At 40.7% G+C, this 26,653-nt stretch overlaps 1 protein-coding gene across 1 annotated transcript; it reads right to left on the bottom strand.

Annotated features, from left to right (window-relative positions):
• Positions 1 to 5,087: 5,087 nt before the first annotated feature.
• On the bottom strand, positions 5,088 to 26,205 carry PPP1CC (protein phosphatase 1 catalytic subunit gamma). The gene is made up of 8 exons (XM_019467463.2): positions 25,945 to 26,205; positions 14,828 to 14,959; positions 13,640 to 13,870; positions 9,355 to 9,459; positions 7,732 to 7,955; positions 7,389 to 7,523; positions 6,370 to 6,430; positions 5,088 to 5,479 (listed from the first exon to the last, which is right to left on the bottom strand). Exons 1-8 carry the CDS (start codon positions 25,997 to 25,999, stop codon positions 5,409 to 5,411), a joined length of 1,014 nt encoding a protein of 337 aa, XP_019323008.1. The 5' UTR covers positions 26,000 to 26,205; the 3' UTR covers positions 5,088 to 5,408.
• Positions 26,206 to 26,653: the final 448 nt, after the last annotated feature.

Consider the following 26,653-nt stretch of genomic DNA (forward strand, 5'->3'; position numbering starts at 1 on the left):
CACACACACACACACATTTGTATTCAGGTATTTCACAAAAAATACACTAAAAAACCTACAGCATATAAAATATGTAACACATAAAATGGTAATATATACACACACAGTAAAATACACTTAATTAAAATTACAGACACACACATCAAGAAACAAAGAAAATGGCCCTGGAACCCCCTCAATGAAACACCCTGGCCTCCTAAAGGATGTTGTGTTCAGATCTGCAGAATGCTTTCCTGATCTGTGTCCTGTATAATGCAGTGCTAAGAAGGGAAAGCAAGCTAAATAACCCCAAAATGATAATCTGTTTGACTTTCTATCAGGACAGTACCTGGATTAAATTTCTTAGATACTAGACAAGGCATCACAAAGCTGAGAAAGTTCTAAGACTGTAAGGTTGTATTGGTATCTTACCGATGCTGGTCTACAAACCCAGGCCTGTAAGCAGTTCTCTTAAAGCAGTGGTTTCAATCGTTGGGGACTGAAGCTGGTGGGGGACAAGGAGCCCCCAGCCTCTGCTTTTACAGAGCCATTCTGATTTTACTCACTTTATGTATGCCTTTGATAGGATTTTGTTTGAAGGGTTCCACCTGTCAAAAGAGTTTGAACAGCATTGTTTTAGAGGAATGCTAGCATTCTGGAGTTGGGAAAACAGTGCAAATCACCTTTCTCAACTCTCTATAAATGTAAAAGCAGAGGGGACCAAAACGTACACCCAATAAGCAATTTGTGCTGCAGCAGATCTTGAGATAGCTGGCTCTCTCTCCCCTTTTGTCCTTATCCCATTGCCTTGAGAAATACCCAATGGCTCTAGAAGAGCGATAGGAACAGGAGGCAGACTTGAAACCAATCTAAGCCAAGCTGGTGGGCAAAATGCCCCGATCCACACAGCTTATCACTTAGATGGCACAGATTCTCAATTAGGCGATTATTTGAGTCAACTCCAGCTACCCCTTTATCATGAGGGTTAGCACTAAACATGCGAAGGAAGATACCGGTGTTTGTGGGTGGACTACCAAAATTGGAAAGACAGGATTTCATTTTGGTAACTAACAGGTATAGAATTTGACTCCTCTAAAGGCTCGTGAGTTGGTGAATGGAGCAAATCTCCAGCAGATGGCAAACGAACTTCTGCCAACCACAGCGAAAACCTCTTTATCCCACCCGCTCTCCTGCCACACCTCCCTAACTTGCCAGGCTTTTTCTGGAAAGGTCAAGCAGCCAGTCTGTCCAAGAACATAATGACTGGTTACTGTTCTCTTGTACACCAGCCCTGAACAACTGGTGTGTGGGCTGGTCCTCTCTGGGAGACACGGTATTTGATACTGTGCTAATTGGGTGGCTAGAAGAAAAAGGGAATACATTTTAAAATGGCTCCTTCGAATTTCTTCTACAGTTGTACCAAATCCACATCTAGGCTGAATGATTATTAAAATTCTGTATTTGGTCACAGCCAAATACACTATTAAATATCACTTTTAAAGAAACTGGCTGTTGTAACACAAGAATGTGACCTCCAGCTAAAAAAAAATATTTTATTTAAACTGTCAGTATTTTCCAAAGTTTGACGTTGGGCAGGAATGAAACTTTCTTAGCACCAGTGGTCCTACTACCAAATTGAGTGTTGTGTCCTAATCCTAAGATAACGACTTGGGTCTTCCGCAGCTCCTAGACTTTAAAAATTCTGGCTGATGACAATGATTTAACTGTACACAATCCCTCCATCTCAAGCTTTATTGTAAGATGCTTTCTTAATATTTTCAGAAGCACTTAAGATTTTTGCCATGTTGATTAATTTCCAATATTTTGTGTGCCTATTTAAAAATTCTTAAAGCCTTTTGTTACCTTAAAGAATATAAAGTTCTTCCTGAACTTATTTATTTTCCTATTTATTGCATTCTTTAACTTTTTGGTTTTTTTTTTTTTAAATTTTTTTTAACGTTTATTTATTTTTGAGACAGAGAGAGACAGAGCATGAATGGGGGAGGGGCAGAGAGAGAGAGGGAGACACAGAATAGGAAGCAGGCTCCAGGCTCTGAGCCATCAGCCCAGAGCCAGACGCGGGGCTCGAACTCACGGACCGTGAGATGGTGACCTGAGCTGAAGTCGGACGCTCAACCAACTGAGCCACCCAGGCGCCCCAACTTTTTGATTGTAAAAGTGTTCAAAATTAACTGAAGTGTTCATCCTGTAACATACATTTATACTTCAAATAACTGTCAAAAAAAAAAAAAAAAGACTATCTGCGCAACTGAAAAGCTTACCTGTATTTGAAATTATTCAGATAAATGGAATAAATCCAAACGCCATGTCTTTTCAAGCTACTGCAGGGATTGGCTGATAAGATCAACAGCTGTCATCTCTGTGACCACCCAATCGTTAATCACACGCCAGTTCAGGGACACCAGGAATTCTAAGTATTCATTCCACCGGTTTTGGGATGAGGTTGAAAGCATGGATAGGTTTTCATTTTCACTCTTCATCTGAAGCTCGCGTACATAATCCAGCAAGGATGAATGAAAATTGACTTTTTTGCCTATGCCTGGGCTGAGTTTTCCTAATTAAGTTCCTTTTTGTTGCCATTGATGTAAATCTTATATTCCTTGGTATCTTAGAGCTGCCTAGTGAGTGCTCGTTGTATGTAAGCCAAGTTGTAGACACCATTTGTGGGTTTTCAATCTTCACAATCCCATCAAGTATTCTAGTTCTCTATCTTACAGGTTGGGAAACCAAAGCCTGGGGTGTCTGAGCCTTCTCATCTGGGCTGATGTCTACCTCTGACTTGCAGAACTCAAAAAAGCGGACCATGACCCTTGCAGATTCCAGCTAGCTGGTTTGCAAGGCTCAATGGGCTTTGGGTCTTTTTCTAAGAGGTGGGAGAAACGGGCGTAGAGAACTTGGAACCTTTGAACCTTTTTCTAAAGGCTCCAGCCCACCTGCCTTAGTTTCGCAGCTATCCTTTTATCTGCACTTCCCAGCAGTTTCCTTTCAAAACCTCCCACCATGGTCCCACAGTGGGAAACTTATGGGATTTCCCTTCCCTTTCCTCAGTCCAAATCCCGTGTCTTCTTCCTGGCTCAGGACTCAATCATTTGTTCCTAGTTCCCATGTCCCGTGTCCCATTTATGTGCCTGTTACTTGAAAAGTATGCCACATCAGCATCTGTGCTGTTCGTTGTAGCTAGACATGGGCAGGTCTAGTCAAGTAGGCACAAACCAGTGATTTCAAAAGATGGTTTCAATTATATTATATAGACTATTTAGCTCCATAAGGATAGCTATTACCTTTCTGAATGGTATTGTAATGGTGCAGTCATCTTAAGAACAGGGATGCTTAAAAATCACACAGAAGCAAACTAGAATTTAAAATATTACACTAATTGCAACTTCATGTTTCCTGGTTGTTTCCTTTGTATTTGCTGAAAATATCTATAGGTGTTTTATGTGCAGTCAGTGCTCAATTGCTTGGCTGTCCATGGCTTAGTATCAGGTCATTCCATACAGGTTGCTACTTAGAACCCAGCTGGCCGGATGAGACACTCAACCACGACACAACTGGGATTAATTATAAAGCAAGAGAGTGAGGAATACTATTAGGAGTCAAGCATTATTCTTACTGTATCGTATCACTGCATTCAAGATTCACCATGAGGCAGGTACTGTCCCTGTTTTATAAGACACTGTTGCTCAGCATTTAAGTCATTTACTCAAAGTGAGAAGGAGAGCCAGACTTGCAGTGTAACCAATGGTTTATAAAGGCAGATGTGACTTCAGGCGCAAATAAAGATAAGTAAGAAAAGAGAAAGTAAGGTTAGAGCAGACTGGGATTTATAAGGCAAGGTCTCAAGTTTTATTAGCACATGCTAGTTTCAAATTATGAGCCTCTCCTAAGATTTCATGTCCTAAAACATAGATTGACTTTCTTACCTATTTACCTGGTGCTAGGTTTTCTTTCTGAAAGAATTTTAAGGAGGCTACCTACCACACTCCACATTCTATAACCTGAGTAGAGTAGCCCAATTTTACAACTGTAGAATTCTGAAATCCTAGAAGGGACACAATCGACAATCTGTCCAGGGCACAGATTAAGGACACATGAAATCTGCCTTTGACATAATCAGTTACTGCTCATCTTTCTTCCTACAATTAAAGAGACCTGGAAGAGGGGCGCCTGGGTGGCTCAGTCGGTTAAGCGGCCGACTTCGGCTCAGGTCATGATCTCGCGGTCCGGGAGTTCTAGCCCCGCGTCGGGCTCTGTGCTGACTGCTCAGAGCCTGGAGCCTGTTTCAGAGTCTGTGTCTCCCTCTCTCTGACCCTCCCCGTTCATGCTCTGTCTCTCTCTGTCTCAAAAACAAATAAACGTTAAAAAAAAATTTTTTTTAAAGAGACCTGGAAGAATAGGACAAGAAAGTTAAAAATAGTACAAATTTGGATCTGTCACAGAATGGGGAATAGAAAAGTACAAGAGGTCAGGGGGTCTGACCCCCCTCACCGACTGAGGAGCATGGGTGGGAGGAGAGGGAAGATGAGATGTGGCCAATGCCTCAGGACCAAGGCTTGTTAGTGTAGAGAGGAGACTGGCCCCCAGCAGCCCTGTGCTTTTCCCTCCACATGCCAGCACTGGCTTAAACAGCTTCTTCCTCCAATTCTGAGGTGAACCAGTTTTTAACAGGAGAAAGCACTTTGCAAATGACGTGCTCTTCACCCACTTTTAATGTACTTGAAGAAATTAATATCCACTTGACACACGTGTGACACATGTAACATGACACAACACCGTGTTCCATACGAATTAGGGAAGGGAGAAGAGAGCAAATTACCGTGCATGCTAACACTGGTGGTTGAGCCCGAGAAAGCAAACAGTTGTTCAACTGAGCCCACGCCGAGGGAAAACCACGGATGCGGGGGACACTGCAGCTCGCCAAGCCCCACCCCTCCCGAACAACACGGAAGGACGGCTCAATCTCCTCACCCCACTTCAGAAACGTAGCTCCATCCAGGTTAGACCACCACAAACATGAGCATCCGTATTATAAGCCCTCTTTGCAAAACAGACTATTTGAAGGAAAACAAATCCAAATTGAAACTGTGTGGTTTCCAGAGCAATTTATTCATTAAAATCTAGTCAATATGCCATCAACAGTTCTCCTGGGTGTATTGTGCAGATAAATAGACACTGAGAGAATTTAACAAGTTCGTCGTTTAATAAGTCTGAATTCATTTTCACCACATGGTATTGTACACGGTCATCTGTTGAAACAGATTTCTTTTTAACAGATTAAGTTTAAAAAAGTCATAGATACTGTGAGTTCTGTATAAATTGGTGGATAGTAAGTTAGTTCCTTTGTTTTGACTTATAAGCCTCAACTTCACCGCAGAATAAAGAATGCAGGCCAAAGAAAGCATAATCGGTCACTCGTATAGAACAGTATTGTTTCTATAATTTGAAGCTTTCTGAATGGACGGGTTCAGGCCTGATGTAACTGTAAAAAGATTACTTAATGAATAGACTATATGGAAATTGTACAAAATGTTATTAACTTTAATCATTAATAGCTTAAACAGCACTATGTCACTAATTGCTATTCAAAACCAAAAACCTGTTTTTGAATCCCAAGTGTGGTGTGTGTACATAGCCACGCCACCTTGGACTTGGGGGGTGTGTCAGTACACATTTCAACAGAAACTTTGGCTTTAGGAAAGAGTCACAAACATTTAAAATAATGGCTTTAATTGTCATTTTGAGTATACGGTAGGGGAAAGTGTGCTTTAATTAAATATACATCATACCAGTGATGCTGGCAAGGTTGAGTTAATCCTAATGGCAGCTATAAAAACTAGTTTGTACACGACAAGACAATGAGAGAAAAAAGCAATCCCTTTGAAACAAAATTAAAAAAAAAATATGTTCACAGTGGTTTGTATCAACAGTATGTATTTTATGACAATAACATGTACAGACTGAGCACCCTAGGGCTCTCTTTATATTCTAAAGAAAACAAGCATTTACATAATTCATGGATTGAACTAAATTTTAAAAAGATCAATTGTACACTTACCCCTTAGACAGGATAAACTGTCCTGGGGTGTACAGCTTTAACACCATCATTAAAGTTGTTTGCAAAAGGAATAGACAATTAAAAAACAAAACATTTTTTCTTGGGAGTGGAGAGTCTTTCATTTGCTGTTATAACCAGCAAATGCCATTCATTAACTCAAAAAATGGAAGGGGGAGCCCACAAACACACTATTTGAGCAAGCTGACCAATACACATTACAGTTTTAAAAATGAAGGTTATATACTATATGTTACAAGTCCCAACTAGGCAATGTCAAAATGACATCTATTTCTTTGCTTGCTTTGTGATCATACCCCTTGGAGGTGTTACAGGTCTCGTGGCATTCGGCTTCTTTTTCTCTGCAGGCTTTAAAATCTGCAAAGATTCAAAATACGGTGCATTTTAGGAAATATTCTCAACCGCCAATCTTAAGATTTCTTAAATCTCACTCAAATCTTTGTTCAGAAACGTTTTTGGCCATTTAAAACTGCCCCCAAAACTTTGAAGGCCCCCCTAACATATGAATATAAGCCAAGCTGACATGAACATTTTGGTTAAAAATGTTATGATGAACACATTAAATGCATGGACAAATTATTTTGTCTCTGGATAAAATAACAATTTTCTGAAGTCAGACCTTGTAAGTACCTTCAGGCTATCCCTTCTCACACAAAGGAGGAAAGTTCTTTAGAGAGAGCAATGTTTGAGTCTCTCAATCTCTGGGAGCTGCAAGTTCTCCCAGTTAATTGGTAAAACAACATTCTACTGCCACTTGACTTCAACGGCTTTATTTGTGTTAATGATTGGGCTAGGCTAGCTTGAAGCTGTATAAGTTTAATCGTAATAAGTGAATGAGAAAAAGATTCAGGCAGACTTTACATGTAAACGATGCTTTTGCGCCAAGTGAAGGCCAAATGATGTCATGGACAATCAACAGGTTTTGTAGAAATGAGAGCAGAGTGGTGGGAGAAGGGAGTAATCACACAGCACATTTGGCACCTGGCGGTTAGTTCTATTCTCACACACAAGTGGTGATTAATTTTAGCTGAACACACTGATGTTATAGTTTCAGATTTATAGTAAAGAAGACAGGAAATTCTTTTTACCCCACTTAAATAATGCAAAAACAGTTAAATTCAACACTGCAGGAAAGGTTCTCTGATAATTTTTTTCCCTTAAAAGGGGTCCACTCATTACTGAGGACAAACACTGGTTATAGGAAAGTAAAAATTGAGTCTATTCAACATAGATGAACAGTAGGCAGAAAGTAGTCTTTTTAAATCAGTAAAATTCAGACATCATAATAAGAAGCAATGTTGAAAACATCCTCTACCTGAAAAGAACACATTAGAGTTTCGTCCACACTCATCATGGCACCTGCATTGTCAAATTCTCCACAATAATTGGGTGCAGAAAACAGAGTGACCAACTGCCTCTTTGCAAAAAATTCGTATCCATCTTCAACCACCTTGGAGAGAAAATGTTTTCAGTATAAGTAGGTGTAAATTGTAGGTGAGTAAAACCATTTTTCAGTTTCCCATTGAGTCTGATATCCTCTAGGTCACTTGCAGAGACATTTTGTATGAATAAGCAATACCTACCCACTAAAATCAACAAGGAGAATCTGTGCTCACACACATGCTGTTAAGTGTACATGTAAAATTCAAAATCAATACCTGATGGGCTCTACATATAAGATCCAAATCATGCTTATGGAGAAATTTTGCAACCACTTCAGCACCAAATGTGAAGGACACTCCTCTGTCATTTTCACCCCAGCCTAAGACATCTTTATCGGGGTCAGACCACAAAAGATCACAAAGAAGACCTTGATCTGGTACATCAGTTGGTCGCATAATTCGCCGAATCTGCTCCATAGATTGAAGATCTGGTGATAAACCTATTCAATGAGATGAAAATTGAAGGAAACAGAACTTTAAAAAGGATGTTTGCACTTTAACGGTTCCATTTACTTACATAGAGATGCAATAACTCTAACCTGGAAGGCTTAAATTAAATCTACGGTTAGGATTTTTTTCATGGCTATGCTTTCTTACTTAGCTTTGGTTTAAGAAAAAAAAAAAAAAAAAACTCAACTGAAAAGGCACTAGAATTTATTATATGCACCAATCTGTGGGGCACATTATGTTTAAATGGTATAAAATTAAGATCCAGTGATTTAAAAACAACTACTCTTCAACTCCTTTGATGATGGTAGTGAACAGTGTACATTCTAGATTTTACTACTGACCATTAGTAAGGACTGGGTGCAGAAGGTGCAGATACTCAGGTGTGATAAGCTTTCCAGGGAACCTGTGCTGTCCAAGGACCATTGAATCTATCAGACCAGTTCAGATGTAGCTGACTTTCATCTGAGTCTAAAATCACATGCCCAGGGGCTCCTAGCTAGCTCAGTGGGTGGAGCATGAGACTCTTGATCTAGGGTCGTGAGTTTGAGCCCCATCATGAGGATAGAGTTTACTTTAAAAAATAAAATTAAAAAATTTAAAAACCGTATGTCCAGCTCTACCAAAACCAGTTAAAGTATAGGAGGGCAGGAATAATGGCTTTATTAAAATATATTGTTTTGGCTCTCTGATGATTATCTAATTTCTGACTATAGATGAAAAGAAATTCTTCTTGCAATTACTACTTCACAGAGCACAACCACTGAGCAAAATCCTTTTAAAATCCAAATCAGGGCACATGGGTGGCTCAGTTGGCTAAGCATCCGAATCTTGATTTTGGCTCAGGTCATGATCTCATGATCTGTGAGACTGAGCCTTATATCAGGCTCTGAGCTCTCAGCACAGAGCCTGCTTGGGATTCTCTCTCTCTGCCCCTCCCTCAGCTTGCACTCTCTCTCAAAAATAAACACTAAAATAATAATAATAATAATAATAATAATAATAATAATAATAATAAAATAAAAATCCAAGTCATAAAAATTTCTGGAGGATCAAAAACAGACCAAGGAAAGTCTACTCACATTTTCAGTATTCTAGAGGATCTATAGTACAGCCTATTAATCGTACTTCATTTTATATTTAAAAACACTTTCTGCTCTATTTTCAAGTCAAACTGTTACAGAGCCTAGAATTCCCTGTAACAAATCAATTTCTTACTTTAGATTTCTAGCCAAATGATCCTGGATGTGCCAGACTGGACCCATGATACAACACATCAGTAAAGGAGAGTTCAGAGGAAGTCGTCCCAATGACAACTCATAAATGTCAAAGTGGTACACACACCCTTTAGAAGGGACAAAATCTATCTGGAACTAAAATCGGCCCACGAACCTCCATGACAGCAGAATATCTTCTCATCCACGATGGCTGCTATCGGTAAACAGTTAAAGCAGTCTGTGAAAGTTTTCCATAGTTTAATGTTATATCTTCTTTTACCTGTGAAAATTTTAGGATGGTTAAAAAGAGATTGGTGTTCTATAGGTCCATTTTCTCAGGACCATTTCTCCCAAAGCAAGGTGCTAATTACCTTTTAAGTAAACAAAAACTATGCTACTAGTTTAATAAATAAAACCCCATTGGAGGTTTTTAGCAGAACTAGATATACTTTAAAATTCCATAGAAGTTTGAGATCAGAATCCCAGATGCAACGATTAAAGATCATTAACCCCCAATAATTATTTGGTAGCACCTACTCTGTTTGAAATCTAGTCTGTTTTGTCCAATCTCAACCCATAAGCAGCTCCTGTGTCTAAACGTAACTATGAACAGATTACACATGTGTCATTACCATTTTCCTTCTGTGGAAGCTTCTGAGAATTAACACCCATCCTATCTCCTACTATCATCAATAGCCTATTGGTACCAGATAATTCCTAGTCCTACATACTCTAGTAGCAGGCACAAATGACTTATAGGGGAATACAGATTTACTGCAGGCACCCCAGGATAACCGTTCCTACAACTGCCACAAAAGCTCACGTTCCCCATAGACACGATGTTATAGGATGGTTATATTCCCTCTACCAGCCCTGTATTCCATACATACTGGAGTCACAGGGTGATCTGGACAGAGCATGCCTTTTAAGGCACTGTTCCCACAAGAAAATCATATTCTGAGTTAAAGACCTACTCATAAACCTTGGAAGCACAAATCTGTCAGAACTGGGTTGAGAATGGCCCAATTGTTGGGTGCCTTTGTCTCCTGTACTCTCCATACCAGAAAAACCAAAGATCAAAGCACAATGTTCATTCCTAAAGCCAAGTTTGTCCTTCGTCTCTTTTTTCCTTTCTTATTCTAGGGACATCTACAGGTTTAAAGCTGAATGTTCTTTGAAAATTAGAGACTGGCCCAAGCAGCAGGTTCCTGAACCACACCTTCCACTCTAGTGCAAATCAAGTCGGGTATGGAATTTAGCAGAGTTTGGAATATAATGTAAATTCAACAAATACTTGACTTCTCCCTCTACAGAGGAGGACTGTCCTTTTTTCTCATAATAGTCTATTTCTCTGCACCTGGGTATAACTCTCACTATGGTTTACCCTGTTTATATTTCTTGGGAGGTCACTAATTCCCTATGCCTTATCCTCCTTCATTGGAGGTTTCCAAAAGCTGAACAGAATTCCTCTCTACAAAAGGCTGAAAGGGAACCTGTTCACAATCACCACCTCCAATTTCCAATAATGATAATAATGGAAGAACAAGGCTGGGCTGGTCCTGACCTCCATTCATAAAAGTGATTTGGTTCTATCTCCCATTTTCCACTGTATCTCTGAAGGACCATCCAATGGCTCACTTGGATTTTTCCTTTGCCCATATGCCGCATCTGCCAGTGCTGACGAACCCTCTCCCTTCTTAAAGTCTGCTCTGCTCCCTGATTTTTTATTCATGCAACACACTCCAGATTGTCTTGCAGAGTCCTTTGCTATCTTTGTTGGTTTCTTCAACAAAAACGAGGATTCTTCCTTCTATTGCCTCTGAGCATCTTAACTAAGTCCTGGGGCCCTGTTTTCTCTTCTCTCTACATTTCCTCTCTCAAGCTACTTCACACCACTAGGAACATCTGGCTCCAGAAAGGCTTAGCCTGGATAAATGCCAACGTCTCTTCAAGCTTCCAAATCTGGGGATTCTGAGCCAGAACCCCTAATGCAGTTTCCAATTACTACAGATCAGACCATTCTGGTATCAGAAAAGGGTAACACACATTCACATCTTATCTAACAACAGATACCAGGACTGCAGTCATAAAACTGGGGTGGGGGTCAGGGGGAGAAACCGTAGTATAGAAGAACGCTTATTATACTTGTGAAATAAGCCTAGCACTTAAAGCAGTGGTTTTAAATTGTTCCATGAAAGTCTACATTTGAATAAAATTTTTCATTATAATTTAAAATAAAATTTTAATGAAATTATCGAGTTTTTTAAAAGTCTGCAAACCATGAGTTGAAGGCCACCTATGCCAAGGACACTTTTATGCCTGCCAGTAGACTAGATGGCAAGTTATACCTGCCTGATGGGGGACTGGGGGGAGCATGAGCACAGAGTCAATGAGTCTTGACCAAACAAGAATCAAAACTGATTCCAACCATCTAAAGTAACTGTTAAAGTCCTCTGCATTAAATAGAAACCGAAAAGGACATAGCTAGTATCCTCACATTTGGATATATGTCACAACAAAGAGATCATCTGGATTTGAACTTCATCAGTGAAAACATCAAAGTACTTGCTGAATAGTGTATAAAAGGAGCCTTTTTTTTTTTTTTTTTTTTAATTTGAGAGCGAGTGAGCAAGCACGCATGAGCAGGGGAAGGGCAGAGGGAGAGAGCATCTTAAGCAGGCTCTATGCCCAGGGCAGAGCTTGTGAGATCATGACCTGAGCTGAAACCAAGAGTGGGACGCTTAACTGACTGAGCCACTCAGGTGCCCCTAAAAGGAACCTTTTCTAAAAAGTAGCAACTATAGCAAATATCCAAAACACAATTTATAAAACTCGCTGCCTTTCATCTCACTACCTTAGGAGTAATAACTGCTTTACTAGTACTTCTCTGATAGACTCACTGTCAAAATTAAACACCTTTCTTGGGTACCTGGCTGCTTAGTCAGGAGAGCATCTGACTCTTGATCTTAGGGTGGCGAGTTCAAGCCCCATGTTGTGTGTAGAGATTACTTAAAATAACAACAATAAACCTTGCCACAGACTCAGTTGCCCTGGTCAGTTCAGAACCCACAAGATTTTTCTTTGGTGATCCCTCCCCACCTCATCTTACCAGATGGGTCTCAGGGCCTTAGACCACCAGGCAAGTATACAATTGTGGGAGAGGGTAGGCAGGAGTAGGAGAGCTAAGTCTAGAAACATAATCTTTCCAGCAGTGCACTTCTAACAAATGAGCTATGTGGAACTGAGATAGAAAAACACATTACAGGTTATGACTACAGTCTAGGGGAGGGCCACAGGGACAATTCTTTACTGATCTTGTTATCATCACTGGCAAATGCTAGTAACTCAAGTTCCTCACCCACCTCTCTCGTCCAAGCCTGAAGCCTCTCCTAGCACAAATAAGCACAAAAGGAGGATGGGGTAAGGAGTCAACACATTTTTTAAAAAAACATTTTATACTTAACACTACAACAACAAAAACTTCCACCAAAACTGGCAATTTTTAAGGCTTTAAGAATCTTGGTTTTTGTCAATTACAACTCAAAGTGCACCTTCAATTAAACAATCCAAAATGGATAATATGTGTAAAATATTACACAAATAAATTTTTGTTTGTTTTCTAATTTTTCTTTCTCCTTTCAGCACATTTTAGGACAGTAACTGGCATTTCTCCTGGGTGCGCATGTGCCAGAAGGAAAAAAAATACAGTATCACAAAATTTAAAAAGCAATTATTTGGGGGCGCCTCGGTGGCTCCATTGGTTAAGTGTCCAACTCTTGGTTTTGGCTTGGGTCATGATTTCATGGTTTGTGAGTCTGAGCCCCACATTGGGCTTCACGCGGGTGGTACAGAGCCTTTTTGGGATTCTCTCTCTGCCCTTCTTCCCCCACTCTCAAAAATAAATAAATAAACTTAAAAAAATAAAAATAAGAAGCAACTATTTGTGTATTTCAAGATACCATTTATAAGAAATATCCAGAAAAGGCAAATCTATAGACAGAAAGCAGGTCAGTGCTTGCCCGAGGCTGTGGTGATAGTTGCACAACCTTATAAATTTACTACAAATCACTAGGACAGATTTTATGGAATGAAATCATATCTCAATAAAGTTGTTAAAAACAAAACTATCTATTTGGACAGGTTCTCAGAGTTGTACTAAGAATTAAGTTATCTGTGAATTTTCACAAAAAATGATCTTAAAGAAGTCGTCACTGAGACCATTACTTCTTGATCTAATAATCACATCATAAAAGAATCTAGGGCATTATTATACTGCAGCAGCAGTTATTTTTCTACTCCAAGAAAGAAAAAACTACGATAAAAACAATTAATAGAAAACACGAGAGACTGTAACATTTCATCTAAACAGTCATAAATCCTAACAGAAGTATGTGATAGTTCAATTTATGACCAAGTACCTCGGTTTAAGTAACTCTTCCTTAGAGGTAGAAAGTACTTACATTCATCATAAAATCCATAAATTCTATTGATGCTGGCACATTCATGGTTTCCTCTGAGAAGAAAAAAATTCTCGGGATATTTGATTTTGTAAGCCAGTAAGAGGCAGATAGTTTCCAATGACTGCTTCCCCCTGTCCACATAGTCCCCAAGAAACAGGTAGTTGCTTTCTGGCGGGAAACCACCGTACTCAAAAAGTCGAAGCAAATCATAGTATTGCCCATGGATATCACCTAGAAGCAAGAATTGTGTTACACAGTAACTTCATACTTCTTGTTCAATCCACTAACAAGCTCTGGAGAGACCATCTTTAAACACTCACCGCATAATGGGATCGATCTGTAATAATGAGAGTTAAATTTGATGGCTAACACTAATTCCCAATCTTGTATTATATTTCAGTTCAAGCGAGCTTTACTGAAAATTTTAAGCATATGTATATGTCCAGAGTCTCACACAAAACTCAACTAATTAAGAATTAATTTTGTGGAAAGAATTATTAATGCCCAGGCAGGCCTTTCTGCCAAGTAACATCGCTTTCCTTTCAGGTCGGCTGATCGATATCAGACCTCTGGCAACTCGGTCCGCAGGGACTGTGTCAGCAGAACTGCTGCACTGCTGCTGAGCCCTGGACCGGTGTGAACAAAGGCACACACACAACACCCACCAGTTCATTCGGCTCTCAATTTCTCCCTGCTAGAAAGCGCCAAAGAGCGTTTTACTTTAAAAACATCCATACAAGCTTTATCAATGTAGTCAAATATGCTAGAATATAGAACATTACTCAGATGAACTTCAGTTTTTATACAGATTATCTGCATCTATCATGTAGAAACAGATGACAAATGGCATCAAGGAAGGTCTATTTTTAAGCATAACCAGTCTTACTTTAAGCTTAAATAGAATTCCTATATATTCATATAGTTCAGACCTTTTCTTAGCTCTCTATTCAGTTTCATCTCTTTTCTGTTTATATTCCTTTAGTGAAATAATTTTTAGAAAATCTGAAGCACATCTAAGTAAACTAAATCCATTAATGGTATCTATTCAAAAGCTAAAATTATTTAATTTTAAGTAGTTCCAGGTTATTCATAAACAGCAAATGATTCTGCTGGGTAATACAAGCTCATCTCTATATCCTTGGGTCAATCAATCATATAACCAAAAGCTGTTCATGTGCCAAAACCTACCACATATTTTGAGTGGTGCTTCAAGTTCTAGTAGGATAGGCTGACTGAGAAAGATCTCTCGGGACTTTAAGCACAGTCCTCGGATTTCATTCTCCTGTAGCTGGACATTCTTACCAGGCTTGGACCCTCTCACTGCAGAGAAGAAAAACTCCAGTTAGTCAAATGAAGTCAAAATCCAATTTACCAGAAAAATTACAATGATCTGAAAAGGCACAAGTTTTAATGAGGAGTCAAAAACACAGTTTAACTGGCTTTCTGACTTGACTCTATTTTCTCAACACTTATAAAGAACATGGTTTTAAAGACTAATTAGAACTATAAAATCTTAGACAGGATTTCATCATTTAGTTACATCTTCTATACCAAGTTAAGACTTCTTATGCTGTCCTGAACAAGGAGCCACGCTCTGTATGAATACTGTTAGAAAAGGTCTTCCTTGCAGAAATCAGACACCCTGTGGCACAGCTTGAGGCCTCCGTTTGCATCCAAGCCACACAATTGGCTTGTTCACCTGCAGCCTGCCCACCAGGCCATTGCTTTTTGCCTCCGATCTTGTCTTCTCTTCTCCAGCCTTATAAATGAATCAGTATGTGTACAGCAGGGGGTTTCAGAGATTGTCATATTACTGAGTTGCTTCTAAGAATTTCTTGTTTTAAAATATGAGATTGGTAATGCTCAGAAGCCTGCCCCCATCAGTGCTTTTCAAAGGGTGATAGGTAACCTATTAAGAGTTCTATGAAAAAATTTAGGTGTTGTTTGCATTTCACTGAAACACACTTTAATGTTCATTGTACCTATTTTGCCGTGCAAGCTCGGAGCCTGCATCTGTGAATACAATCATGACCTTACAGGGCAAAGGATGTCCATGAATGATGTAAGGAAGGTTTCCTAGTAATCTGAACAAATAAAAAGAAAAGGGAGAAAAGAAAACATGGTATAGTACTAGGTGTTGCCCACATCCAGGCATTCTTGTTGGAGTTCTGTTCACTATCAAAGTTGAGCACTCCAGCTCCGTAACAGTTAATTTACCAGCAAGTGGGCAGGAAATGAAATTTTGTTTTGATTTCAGTTGTAACACGTTAGACAGTCGCTAACTACAGATTAAAGAATTGCTAATTTTACCTTAACTTTACAGTTATCCAGTGGCCTGGTTAAATACAGGGATTGATTATCCTCAACTTGCAATCAGTCCTAATACTCGTTTTGCATAAAAGACTAATGAAAGCAGGCATTCTATGAACTACAAGCGAAGCAAAAACAAAGAACCAGACTAAATATAGAATGTTACGTCACATCCCTCCACCATTAAACTCAGTATAAAATGATTTAGTTTTAACAAAACCACAAAACCGATCAGATTACATTATTGTTGCTAATTTAGGGGTGCCTGGGTGGCTCAGTCAGTTAAGTGTCTGACTTCAGATCAGGTCACGATCTCACAGTTTATGTGAGAGATCAAGCCCCATGTCGGGCTTTCCACTGTTGGCTGGAGCCTGCTTCGGAGCCCCTATTTCCGTCTCTCTCTGCCACTGACACCCCCCCCCCCCCGCTTTCTCTCTTAAAATAAACAATTATAAATAAATAAATAAAGGTTGCTAGTTTAAATTTCATCAGTTTTGGAGGCTTTATATTCCAATTACAAAATCATTCAGTCTAATAGCTGAATAAAAACAGTAAGTTTAACTGCTTTGTTCTGTAAATATCTGATGTTACAGAGTGATAAAAATTACAAGTAAAAAACCCGATTGTCTGTTGAGAACTCTTTTCCATTAAAAATGTCTGTGTTAATTGGGTGCTCAGTCGGTCACGTCCAACTTTGGCTCAGGTCATGATCTCACGGTTGGGGAGTCTGAGCCCCGCAATGGGCTCTGCACTGCCAGTGCAAAGCCCACCGGGGATTCTCTCTCTCCCTCTATCACAAATAAATAAATACACTTAAAAAAACGACTATGTCCAAGTTTGAGAAATACTGTCCTAGGCAAAGCCATTCTTCACCCTGAATAGCCACTGAAACCCTGAGTTCTCTGAAGAAACAAGTTTGAGCAGAAATGGAACACTGTGTGGAGGGGCTTTTATTTTTTTCAGTGAACAACAGTAAACAAGAAAAGATGACAAGAGGGAAGGGCCAAACTCTTGAAGCACACAATGAAGAGAAAACGTTAAGGGTGAGCAATGGACTGGGAGCTGGCCCCAAGTTTCTGTATTAGTTCTAGAGCTTGAGCAAATCACTACTTTGAACCCCAAAATATGTAACTGAAGTAAACAACTGCCAGTCTCCTTCTGATAAAAATATTACGAAATGAGAAGCAACGAAGAGGAAAGCTCAGTAATGATAACGTTTGAGGGAAGATATGGAATAGACACACATAGAATACTACAGCAACTGAGCAACAAAAAATGGTTTTTCCAGATCCACAGTAATTTTCTCTCTAGATACACACAGTGAAGAACTCAAGAAATGCTCCTGATGGAAAGACGGTGGGATTCCTGTTTCACTGGCCAGAAAACCCCAATCATTAGCAATTATACCACAAGTCAGCCAGAAGTTTGGGCAGACAGCCCAGCAGGAAACTTTATTTTTGGCTAGGAGGGGACTCCTAGAAGCTTCTGGTTTTCAACCTCAATCTTTTCAGCAGAGCCCTTTAAGTCCTCCAGAAGAGTATGCAATAATAACTTACACCTATATGGAACAAAAGCTATACTTTTTTATAGGAGAATGCTATCATAGTAAATCAGTGCCATCAGATTAAATCAATCTTGTTAATATAAATTTTACTGGTTTTTTAAAAAAAAATTTTTTTTTAACGTTTATTTATTTTTGAGACAGAGAGAGACAGAGCATGAACGGGGCGGGGTGGGGGGGGTGGTCAGAGAGAGGGAGACACAGAATCTGAAACAGGCTCCAGGCTCTGGGCTGTCAGCACAGAGCCTGACGCGGGGCTCAAACTCACGGACCGCGAGATCATGACCTGAGCCGAAGTCGGCCGCTTAACCGACTGAACCACCCAGGCGCCCGTAAATTTTACTGGTTTTGAAGGCTTCCCACTACAACCTTCAGACATAGTTTATGTTAAGTTTTCTTGTTCTGTTTTCCTGTTTGTCCTATGAGTGGAGTGTATAGATAAAAAGCAATACTGCCAACATTTAAAAATTATCCTCTACGTGAATAAGGATTAAGTGCAGTTTTTCCAGAACAGATCAAGAATTTATATCTGAAGAACAGTGCTCATTAAAAATAACATGGCCCTGTGGTGCCTGGGTGGCTCAGCTGGCTAAGCCAACTGAACTCACGGTTGGTGAGTTTGAGCCCCGCATCAGGCTCTGTGCTGACAGCTCAGAGCCTGGAGCCTGCTTCAGATGGTGTCTCCCTCTCTCTCTGCCCCCCCGCCCCCAACACACTCTGTCTCCCTCAAAAATAAATAAACATTAAAAAAAAATAACCTGGTCCCAAGGCTTCTTGAATTCCCTACAATTAGCTCAAGGAATAAAATTATAAAAACGGAAACTCTGCCAAAACCACCATCTACCAATTGGCAAATACCTGTTCATCCTTCAAGGACCGCCCTGGAGAGCCTCTTCTGTCTACCTCCTCTCCCTTCATAAGCCCACTTGCTTTCTGAAATGCTCTCACGACACCTGGACACCACTCAGCACACGTCATACTTAGTACTTTGTACTGTGATTGCCATTTCGCTTCCACCTATTCATCTGAGCCTCCCGGCAGACTATAAGCCCCAAGACCACACCACTTGCTCAGCAGTGTCCGTGCCACGGCCAGTATGTGGCAGGTGCTCAAAATCTGTTGTGTGAATGAAACCTGGATAAATCTCTAAGCGCTGATGACTTGTGGTATCAGAATTAAACACGCGTACCAGACTACATACTTTTGATTAGTTAAAAAAAAAAAACAACAACCCGTGTCTGTTCTTTAAGTTAAAAATCAATAGAGTCATTTTCCTATCAGCCTTTAATAGAGCATTTTTCTAGTTGTAAAAATCTAGGATTACTCTTAAATTTCAAGTTGAAAATGATAACAATTAGAAGATAAAGATTTCAAAATGTGTTTTAGCAAACCAAACGCACACTGGATATTTCTTAAAAATGGCCATATGGCAGGGGGTGGGGGGCGCCCGGGGGGCTTAGTCAGTTGAGCTTCGACTTTGACTCAGGTCATGGTCTCCCAGTTTTTGAGGACTGGTTTTTGAGTTTGAGCCCCGTGTCAGGTTTGCTGCTGTAAGCGCAGAGCCCACTTTGGAGTTTCCCTCTCTCTGTCCCCTGCTCTCTCTCGCTCTCTCAAAAATAAAAGATTTTTTTTAAAAATAAAAAAAAAGATGGCCATATCGACCAATAGCACATAAATCTACTTCATTATTTTCGACGTCCATCAAACAGAATTACTTACTAGTTGTAGATAACATTTACTAAGCACTCACCATGTGCGGGGCACTGCACTAAAGGGCTTTACGCTGCCATTTAATCCTCACAGCAACCCTATGAAGTTAGGCTCTCACTTCTGTTACAGCCTGGGAGAGGTTTAGTGACTTGGTCCAAGGTCACAAGAGCTTTTAAGCACACCGGGCCCCAAAGAACTCTAGGTCTAGTGGTGCTTCTACCATACTACTTTCCTCCCAGCTGAGGATTTGTTCTTCTTTAACTTCCAAACCAAAGGAGCTTTTATAGGACAAACTATCAAAACCCTAATATATGGTCACTGCTCCCTAAGAAAGTTCCAAGATGGGATATAAAATCATAAGGCATCCTTACAGATGAGAAGCATTAAATCAGAACTAAATTAGGCAATCTGTTAAAACTGTCAATACTTATTAACTATGCTTCAAACATTCAAGAAAATAGGTGTAGAGTATCTACTATGTGCCAGACCCTCTGGCGGATGCTGGGGATACCCTGGCAACAGGATGGACAGGAACCTTATCCTTTCTCTTGTGGAGGACATGAAAAGTAAGACCAACTAGGTAACTGCATCTTGTTATAAATGCTACAATGAGAACTCCTCCCCCCCCCCCATAAAGATTATAAAACTAAAAGGTTTACCTTAAGGGTATCTTCAATATCATTAAAAACACAAAGGCTTTTTCAATAAAAATATCTCTATTTTATCACTAGTAGCTACAAATAGAATTACAGTGCAGCTCTACTCAATAAACATCAGTCAATACTTACCCTGAGGTTTAAAGCCCTCACTGTACTCTGTGCATAGTGGGAGAAAGGTTCATAAAAAAAGAGACCCTAGGTGGAAAATTCAAGACTTGTCACCCCATGTCACCTTCTTAAGTAGTAGCCGAGGTAAGCTCAAGTAGTAAATATCAAATTATTTCAACAATTGCCAAAGGAATCCAAAATATTCCAACAAATAAGAATTCCACTTTCCAGATGGAGTGTTTCTCATAAAGACAGATGCTAGGTATTGCATGGAAATCAGTAGGTATTGTGAACATGTATAGGTTAGTGACCAAATACATTAATTTAGACCTTAAACACACAACTTTGTAAACACTTTTCCCTTTACCTGGCTAGAAAAAAAGAATTCTGAAAAATGCATCATGGCTGTTAACAGCAAAGGCTGTTCTGTAAAAACTTATCTATTTATCTGGCAAATCACTAACATGAGCATACGATAAAAACTTCCATGCAATTTTATCAAACTGACAAAAACTTGAAATAATAAAAATAATGTTTTCGGTGATTATTTGCAACACCAGCTTTTTCTTACAAGTAACACTAACTTTTCTCACAGCTTGCCAACAAGTAGAGATGAAAACTATGCAAGGAAATTTAAGACTACTTTGGGATTATTTATGAATAATAAAAAGTATTCTTCTTGCTCTTTAATTAGAAGTCCCTTGATTGTTGAGGGGCGCCTGGGTGGCTCAGTTGGTTAAGCATCCGACTTAGCTCAGGTCATGATCTCACAGTCCGTGAGTTAGAACCCTGCGTTGGGCTCTGTGCTGACAGCTCAGAGCCTGGAGCCTGCTTCAGATTCTGTGTCTCGCTGTCTCTCTCTGCCCCTCCCCTGCTCATGCTCTGTCTCTCTCTGCCTCAAAAATAAATAAAAACATTAAAAAAAAAGAAGTCCCTTAATTGTTCAAAGTCTTACTGAAGGAACGGCATACACAAAAAAAGCCCCAGATGAATTACAATAAGTTTTAGAATCTATGAATGACACAACCAGCATAAAAATAAGTCAACACAGATTTTGCTGTTTTAAGACAATCTTATTAAAGCAGGTGGTAATCTTAAAACTACTGCACATCATATTCACTGCAGTGACAGAATCAATAACTTCACTAAATGGAAGACAGATTTAGGAAAGGAGGACTTCAAACCAAGACAAACAGGGAATATTTGCAACATTAAAACTTTCCCACAAACGACTGAATTCTTTTCTGCAAAAAAATAGAAAAGACAAAAATGTTATCAAGAATGCTTTGGTTTCATTGCAAAGTCACCAGGAGGAAGACTTCCCACTTTCGGGCCATCTTAAAACTGTTTCCTCACTATACCCTCCCCTCATTGACTTTCCTAACTGCTGCCCTTATTCTTTGGCCATTTAAAAAAAAAAATTATTTTATTGAAGTATAGGTGACACACAATGTTACATTAGTATATACTTTGGGCATTTAGAGGTGATACCAATTTTCTCAAAATAATCAGGATATAGTTGCAAAACACTTACCTACTTGCTCTCAAAATATTTTGAGTTTTCTACACCTAAAGTGAACCCAGTTTATTGAAAAGCATTTATCTTTTCAGTCCAACAACCCATCTTGATAAAACACTACTAATTGGACTCGAGGTCTGACCCTACATTTTATGAGTGGTTTTCATTTTCGTAAGCCTTAATATCAGTGACACCCATTCCACTCTACACAAGGGATGCCTGCAAATCTTAGAGCAGTGGAGAATTTGGGAGATTTCGGGTAAATCAAGACCACTAAGTACATCATCTGTTCCTACATGCTTTGGATACAGGGGTCTGATCCTAAAACTTAATACTTCATCCCAGAGTTCCATAAAGTCCAAAATTATGAAATCTTTCCTTATTCATCATGAATAAGACTTTTCCAGTTTTGAAGCAATTCACATCAGAATATGGTCTCCTTCACATATCAACCTTTAAGGTCTCCTAATAGCCCTGATTTGTAAATGAAGTGAATGAAATAGTCAAGTTGGTATAAAATCAGTACCAACCACTGCCTTGCTTCAGGATCAGTAATCCTCACCTACCTCAAGTAAGCTGGCATTGGCACACATTTTTGCAGAACAGGTCAAAGATTATTATAGGACTGCAACGTCAAAGACATAAAACAATCTCACCAACTAAACTCTACTTCGGCAACAGATTACTAATGCGTGGCCCAGCACTGTTTCCACCTCACCAGCTTGGGAGAAGGAAAGCCTGGCCTTTGCTCCCGTGGCTAACATTCCCTCAAACACAACATCATGACGCACACCATCCTGTTAAGATTTCACTGATGCCTCCTGCTACTGACAAACAAGGGGACGCTTCAGGCATAAGGAGAGCAATCCTTTCCATGCTGTGGGTTAGGACTGGTGCAAGCTTCAGTTCGTGTCTCCAAGAGATCTCTCCTCTCCTGCCTCACAGGAGAGGAGGGTGAGGCTTACCGCAGACACGCAGTAGCGGGGACAGCAGGGAAGAGCAGAGGCCTCACTAAACAGACTTCTTGTAAATTAGGGAGTTAGTGACACAAACTTGGGTATCACTGTCTTTATCAACAAAATGCCCTATGGTAACTGCTTCCAAGAAAAACCTGTATCGTTAAAAAGCATGACCTATTAAAAAATAATAAATGCAGAGGTCTCATTAGAAAAGATTACTTTTGTTTTCTTTGATCAGAATTTTACTAACTGTATAAACATGTTTCATATTACACCAAAGAGCTAAACACATGGGTCACTGAATTTTAGAGAGTATCTGAACACTCACTATTTTCAGATGAGCTCTTACACATCAGAGGATTAAAGCAGTAGGTGCTTTCTGAGGGCTGGGGCAGAAGTCATTATTTAAACGCTAAAGTAAGTAGGACAATTATGCAAAGCCTGACAAAGTCTTGCAGTCTGACAATGGCCATCTTCAGAGCCAAGATGCTTTTTGCAAATCAGGATGTGAAATGTTACACTGCCTGCTATGTAAGAAAAGTACTAGCCATCACTGCTCCCTGAACCAGCTCACTTACAAAGTTAAAACTCTGCCCTCTCACTTTTCTCTAACATGGTAGGAATATCAGACCAAATCAACACCTGGCTTATTTTCTCTCTAAATCTCCCAAGTTTTAAGGTACAGGCAATTAAATAATTGAACATTAGTTAAACCACGAGTTTCAAGTTTTATCACCAGCAAGGCATACAGCCTGGATAAAGCTTCCGAGATGGATCACATAGATGATGCCTCAGCTAAGTAAAAACAACTTAAGAGTTTAGAGTAGAAAACTGCCAAGCTGTACTCTAAATCAACATGCTGTTTTTCTTAAATAAGACCTCACTTTGAGTTACCTTGTCAGTACTACTACTGAGCCACTTCTCCACTACGCTTGCACAGTCTTTGACCTTGTATTTTTAAAGTTTATTTATTTTGAGAAAGAGAGAGAGAACACGCAGGGGAGGGGCAGAGAGAGAAAGAGAGAATCCCACACAGACTCCACACTGCCAGTGCAGAGCCCGACGTGTGGCTCCATCTCAGGAACAGTGACACGAATGCTAGAGTCTAGAGTCGGAGGCTTAACTGAGCCACCCAAGCGCCCCCAATCCTCCACCTTATATGAACATACAAAAAGAGATCACAAAACTCCTATTCCATTGTCAGATATACTTACACCTTAATTAAAATTCTTAGAGGAAAATGTGTTGGGGGCATTACCCCCCAAAATCACAAAATTTATTATCAACTTCTAATATATATATATATATATATATATATATATATATATATATATATATATATATATATATTTTCACACACATATAATCTCCTCCCTCAATGGATCATCTTCAACCATTTCTCTGCCAAATTAACACTGATGAGAAAAAAGGGAATTTAAGCATATAGTACTGTGCAGGTAGCCCATTCCGAAGGCATTAAGATACAATGCTTTTTTATATTAATTTCAACGAAAAATGAAATAGTAAAAAAAATCCAGTTTTCAAGTGCAACATAACACGTAAAGAGGAACTATTAAGAAATGATTGATCTCATTTTAGATGATCTAAGTTCATCAAGGTAAATTTCTTAGCATGATTTTAAAAATAAGATTGAAATGAACAAATCTCTTATGTGAATAGAATTACAGGCAACATAGATCTTAAGTTAACAAGACTTAAATGGTTTTAAAGTTCTGATGATTCTAATCAACACAGATTCCAATTTTTGTTTCCTCAGTGAAATAAAGCCCATCTAATCTAGAGACACATAACCCTGCACAGACAGAAGTTAGATTTAAAAGGAAAATATTTAATAAAAAGTTCCTTTCTTACTGCAAACAGTTTTAATTGGTTTCTGTGGCCTTACATAAACCAAAGGACTATATTAACTAGCATGAAAATACAGTTCTTATAATAAATGTCAAGTACTTAACGAGTGACAAGTTTTTCACACAATGCACTGACATTTCAGGGATCCTTATACACATTCAGTGAGGTTTTCCTTTAAGAAGGTATAAAAGTAAAAAAACAAAACAAAACAAAACAAAAAACCCAAAAAACCCCAGCACGGATTAAGATATTCCCAGGGGTTTCATTTTAAATGACTGATTTAAAAGACCTGCAAATTCTAGAACCAGAGTTACCCCAATTGTTCTTAGTCTGGACTCCATCCCTCAAGCATTTACAGTGCACTATTTTAAGAGGACAGTATAAAGGCAAAAAAGCAGTGAAAACTCAGCCAAACCTACATTATCCAGCGCCCAAATCAAGAAAGAGATTTGAATTCTCCCAAAGCCTCAGAAAAAGACATTAGCGTTAGACCTGGAGGGGGTGGGGTGGGGGGATTCACTTCCGCGACCCTCTTTGAAATCCAAACTTCATCCGTCTCCCAGGTCAGTATCAACCAACTGTCAGGCACCTCAGGAGTCTCAGGTCAACCAAAATCCAAGCTTTCTTTTAACCTCTGCCTAACCGCTGAGCAGCTCCTTCCTTCAGACACAAGGTGGGCTGAATGTAGCAAGTTCTAACTCCTGGCTGCCTGGGTTTGAAACCCGACTGTCACTAATGTGTGACCTTGGTCAAGTGACTTAATGTCTCTTGTGTTTTAGTTTCTTCTGAAAAACAGGAAAAAAGACCAGCACCCACCTCTCAAGGTTGTTGGGAGAATGAAACTGCTCTATGTCTGACACATAGTAAGCGCTTTAGAAACGCTGACTATTGCTATGAACGTAATTATGAGATGAATGCAAAGCCTCATTAATACAGAGCCTGGCACAACCGGAAAGATAACGAAACTGTCACCATCGCTGGTTTCAGGTTCAGTGGCACGTTCAGAAAAGAGCGCGGAGACCTCTTCAAGATAAGGATAACTTAAGAAGAGTATTTGGGAGGGCAGGAGGGGATGGGTTCCAAGATCCTCCGGAGATACGAACATTCGTCACCAAGTAATAAGAAATGGGGCGCCCGACACCAGCCCCACACAAAAATAAGCAAGACAGGAAAGAAGCCCCCATAGCCGGTGGAACCCACAGCCCCATCAAATTCCCTTCCGAGAGGACGAGTACCAGAAAGTAAGGAACACGCCGTCCTGCAGGTCGGACCGGGTCCCCCAGCCCTCTCGCCTCCAAAGACTGGTCCCGTTTGCGGGGCGCAAGGGGGTACGGACCGGAAACGTGGGGGTGGGGAGCGGAGTTTTCAAATCTCTGGGAAGAAGGCTGCACCTCTGAGCAATGAATGAACGGGGCCGGGAGGGTCCGCGGGGTGGGCCGAGTGCCGGACCCCGGCCGGCCTCCCTCCGGCTGCAAACCCTTGGCGCCACGAGCCAACTCGCGGGGCTCACTCCCCTCGGCGCTGCAAGCCCAACCGGCCTCCCAACTCCCCCTCCCCCGCGAGCCCCCGGGGCGCCCGCCTCCCCTCAGCCCGTCTGCCGACCCCTTCACCTTCCAGCAGCCGTTGGATGATGCTGTCGATGTTGAGTTTATCTATATCCGCCATCGCCTTCCCACCGCCGACCCTCCCGCAGCGGCGCCGCCGCCGGCTCGCGCCCGGGACTCACACCTCCTTTCCCACGCCACGAGCGCAGAGGCGGCGGTGGCGGCGGTGGCAGCAGCCGCGGCGGGTCCCCCCCCCAACCGCCCCGCTCCCTGCTTCCTCCTTCTCTCCCCACTGGAACCACGAGAAGAACAAGATGGCCGCCGACTCCTGAGCCAGTCTCTGTCGGCGCACGGATGCGCGCGGCGGAGTGCAGCGGCCCGGCCGGGACTTCTTTATGGGCCATAGGGCGCGCGGGAGGGGGCGGGACCAGAGCGCGGGAAGGGGGCGGGGCCAGAACGCGGGAATCGGAGAGGACGGTTGAGCGTCGCCGCGCTCCCGCGCGGGATCCCTCCGCCAAACGGGCCGAGCAAATAGGCCCCCTGGCGGGAGCGGGAGCTGCAAAGTTGCACGCGGGAGTTGGAGATGAGACGGTAGACGCAGGTGTGCGCTCCTAGGTTTGCAGTCTCCGCCAGATACTGTTCATTAAGCTAGATGTTTGCAGACTTGGCCATGTGGAAGCCCACCGGGAGAAATCGGGGGTCCTGGGATTTACCTCCTAAGATAAGTCTGGGGTGGAGGTGAAGACCGTATTAAAGAGAAGTAGGTTGATTTATT

This window comes from Panthera pardus, unplaced genomic scaffold (genome assembly GCF_024362965.1).
Source record: "Panthera pardus isolate Hobbes unplaced genomic scaffold, ASM2436296v1 HiC_scaffold_15, whole genome shotgun sequence".
NCBI lineage: Eukaryota > Metazoa > Chordata > Mammalia > Carnivora > Felidae > Panthera > Panthera pardus.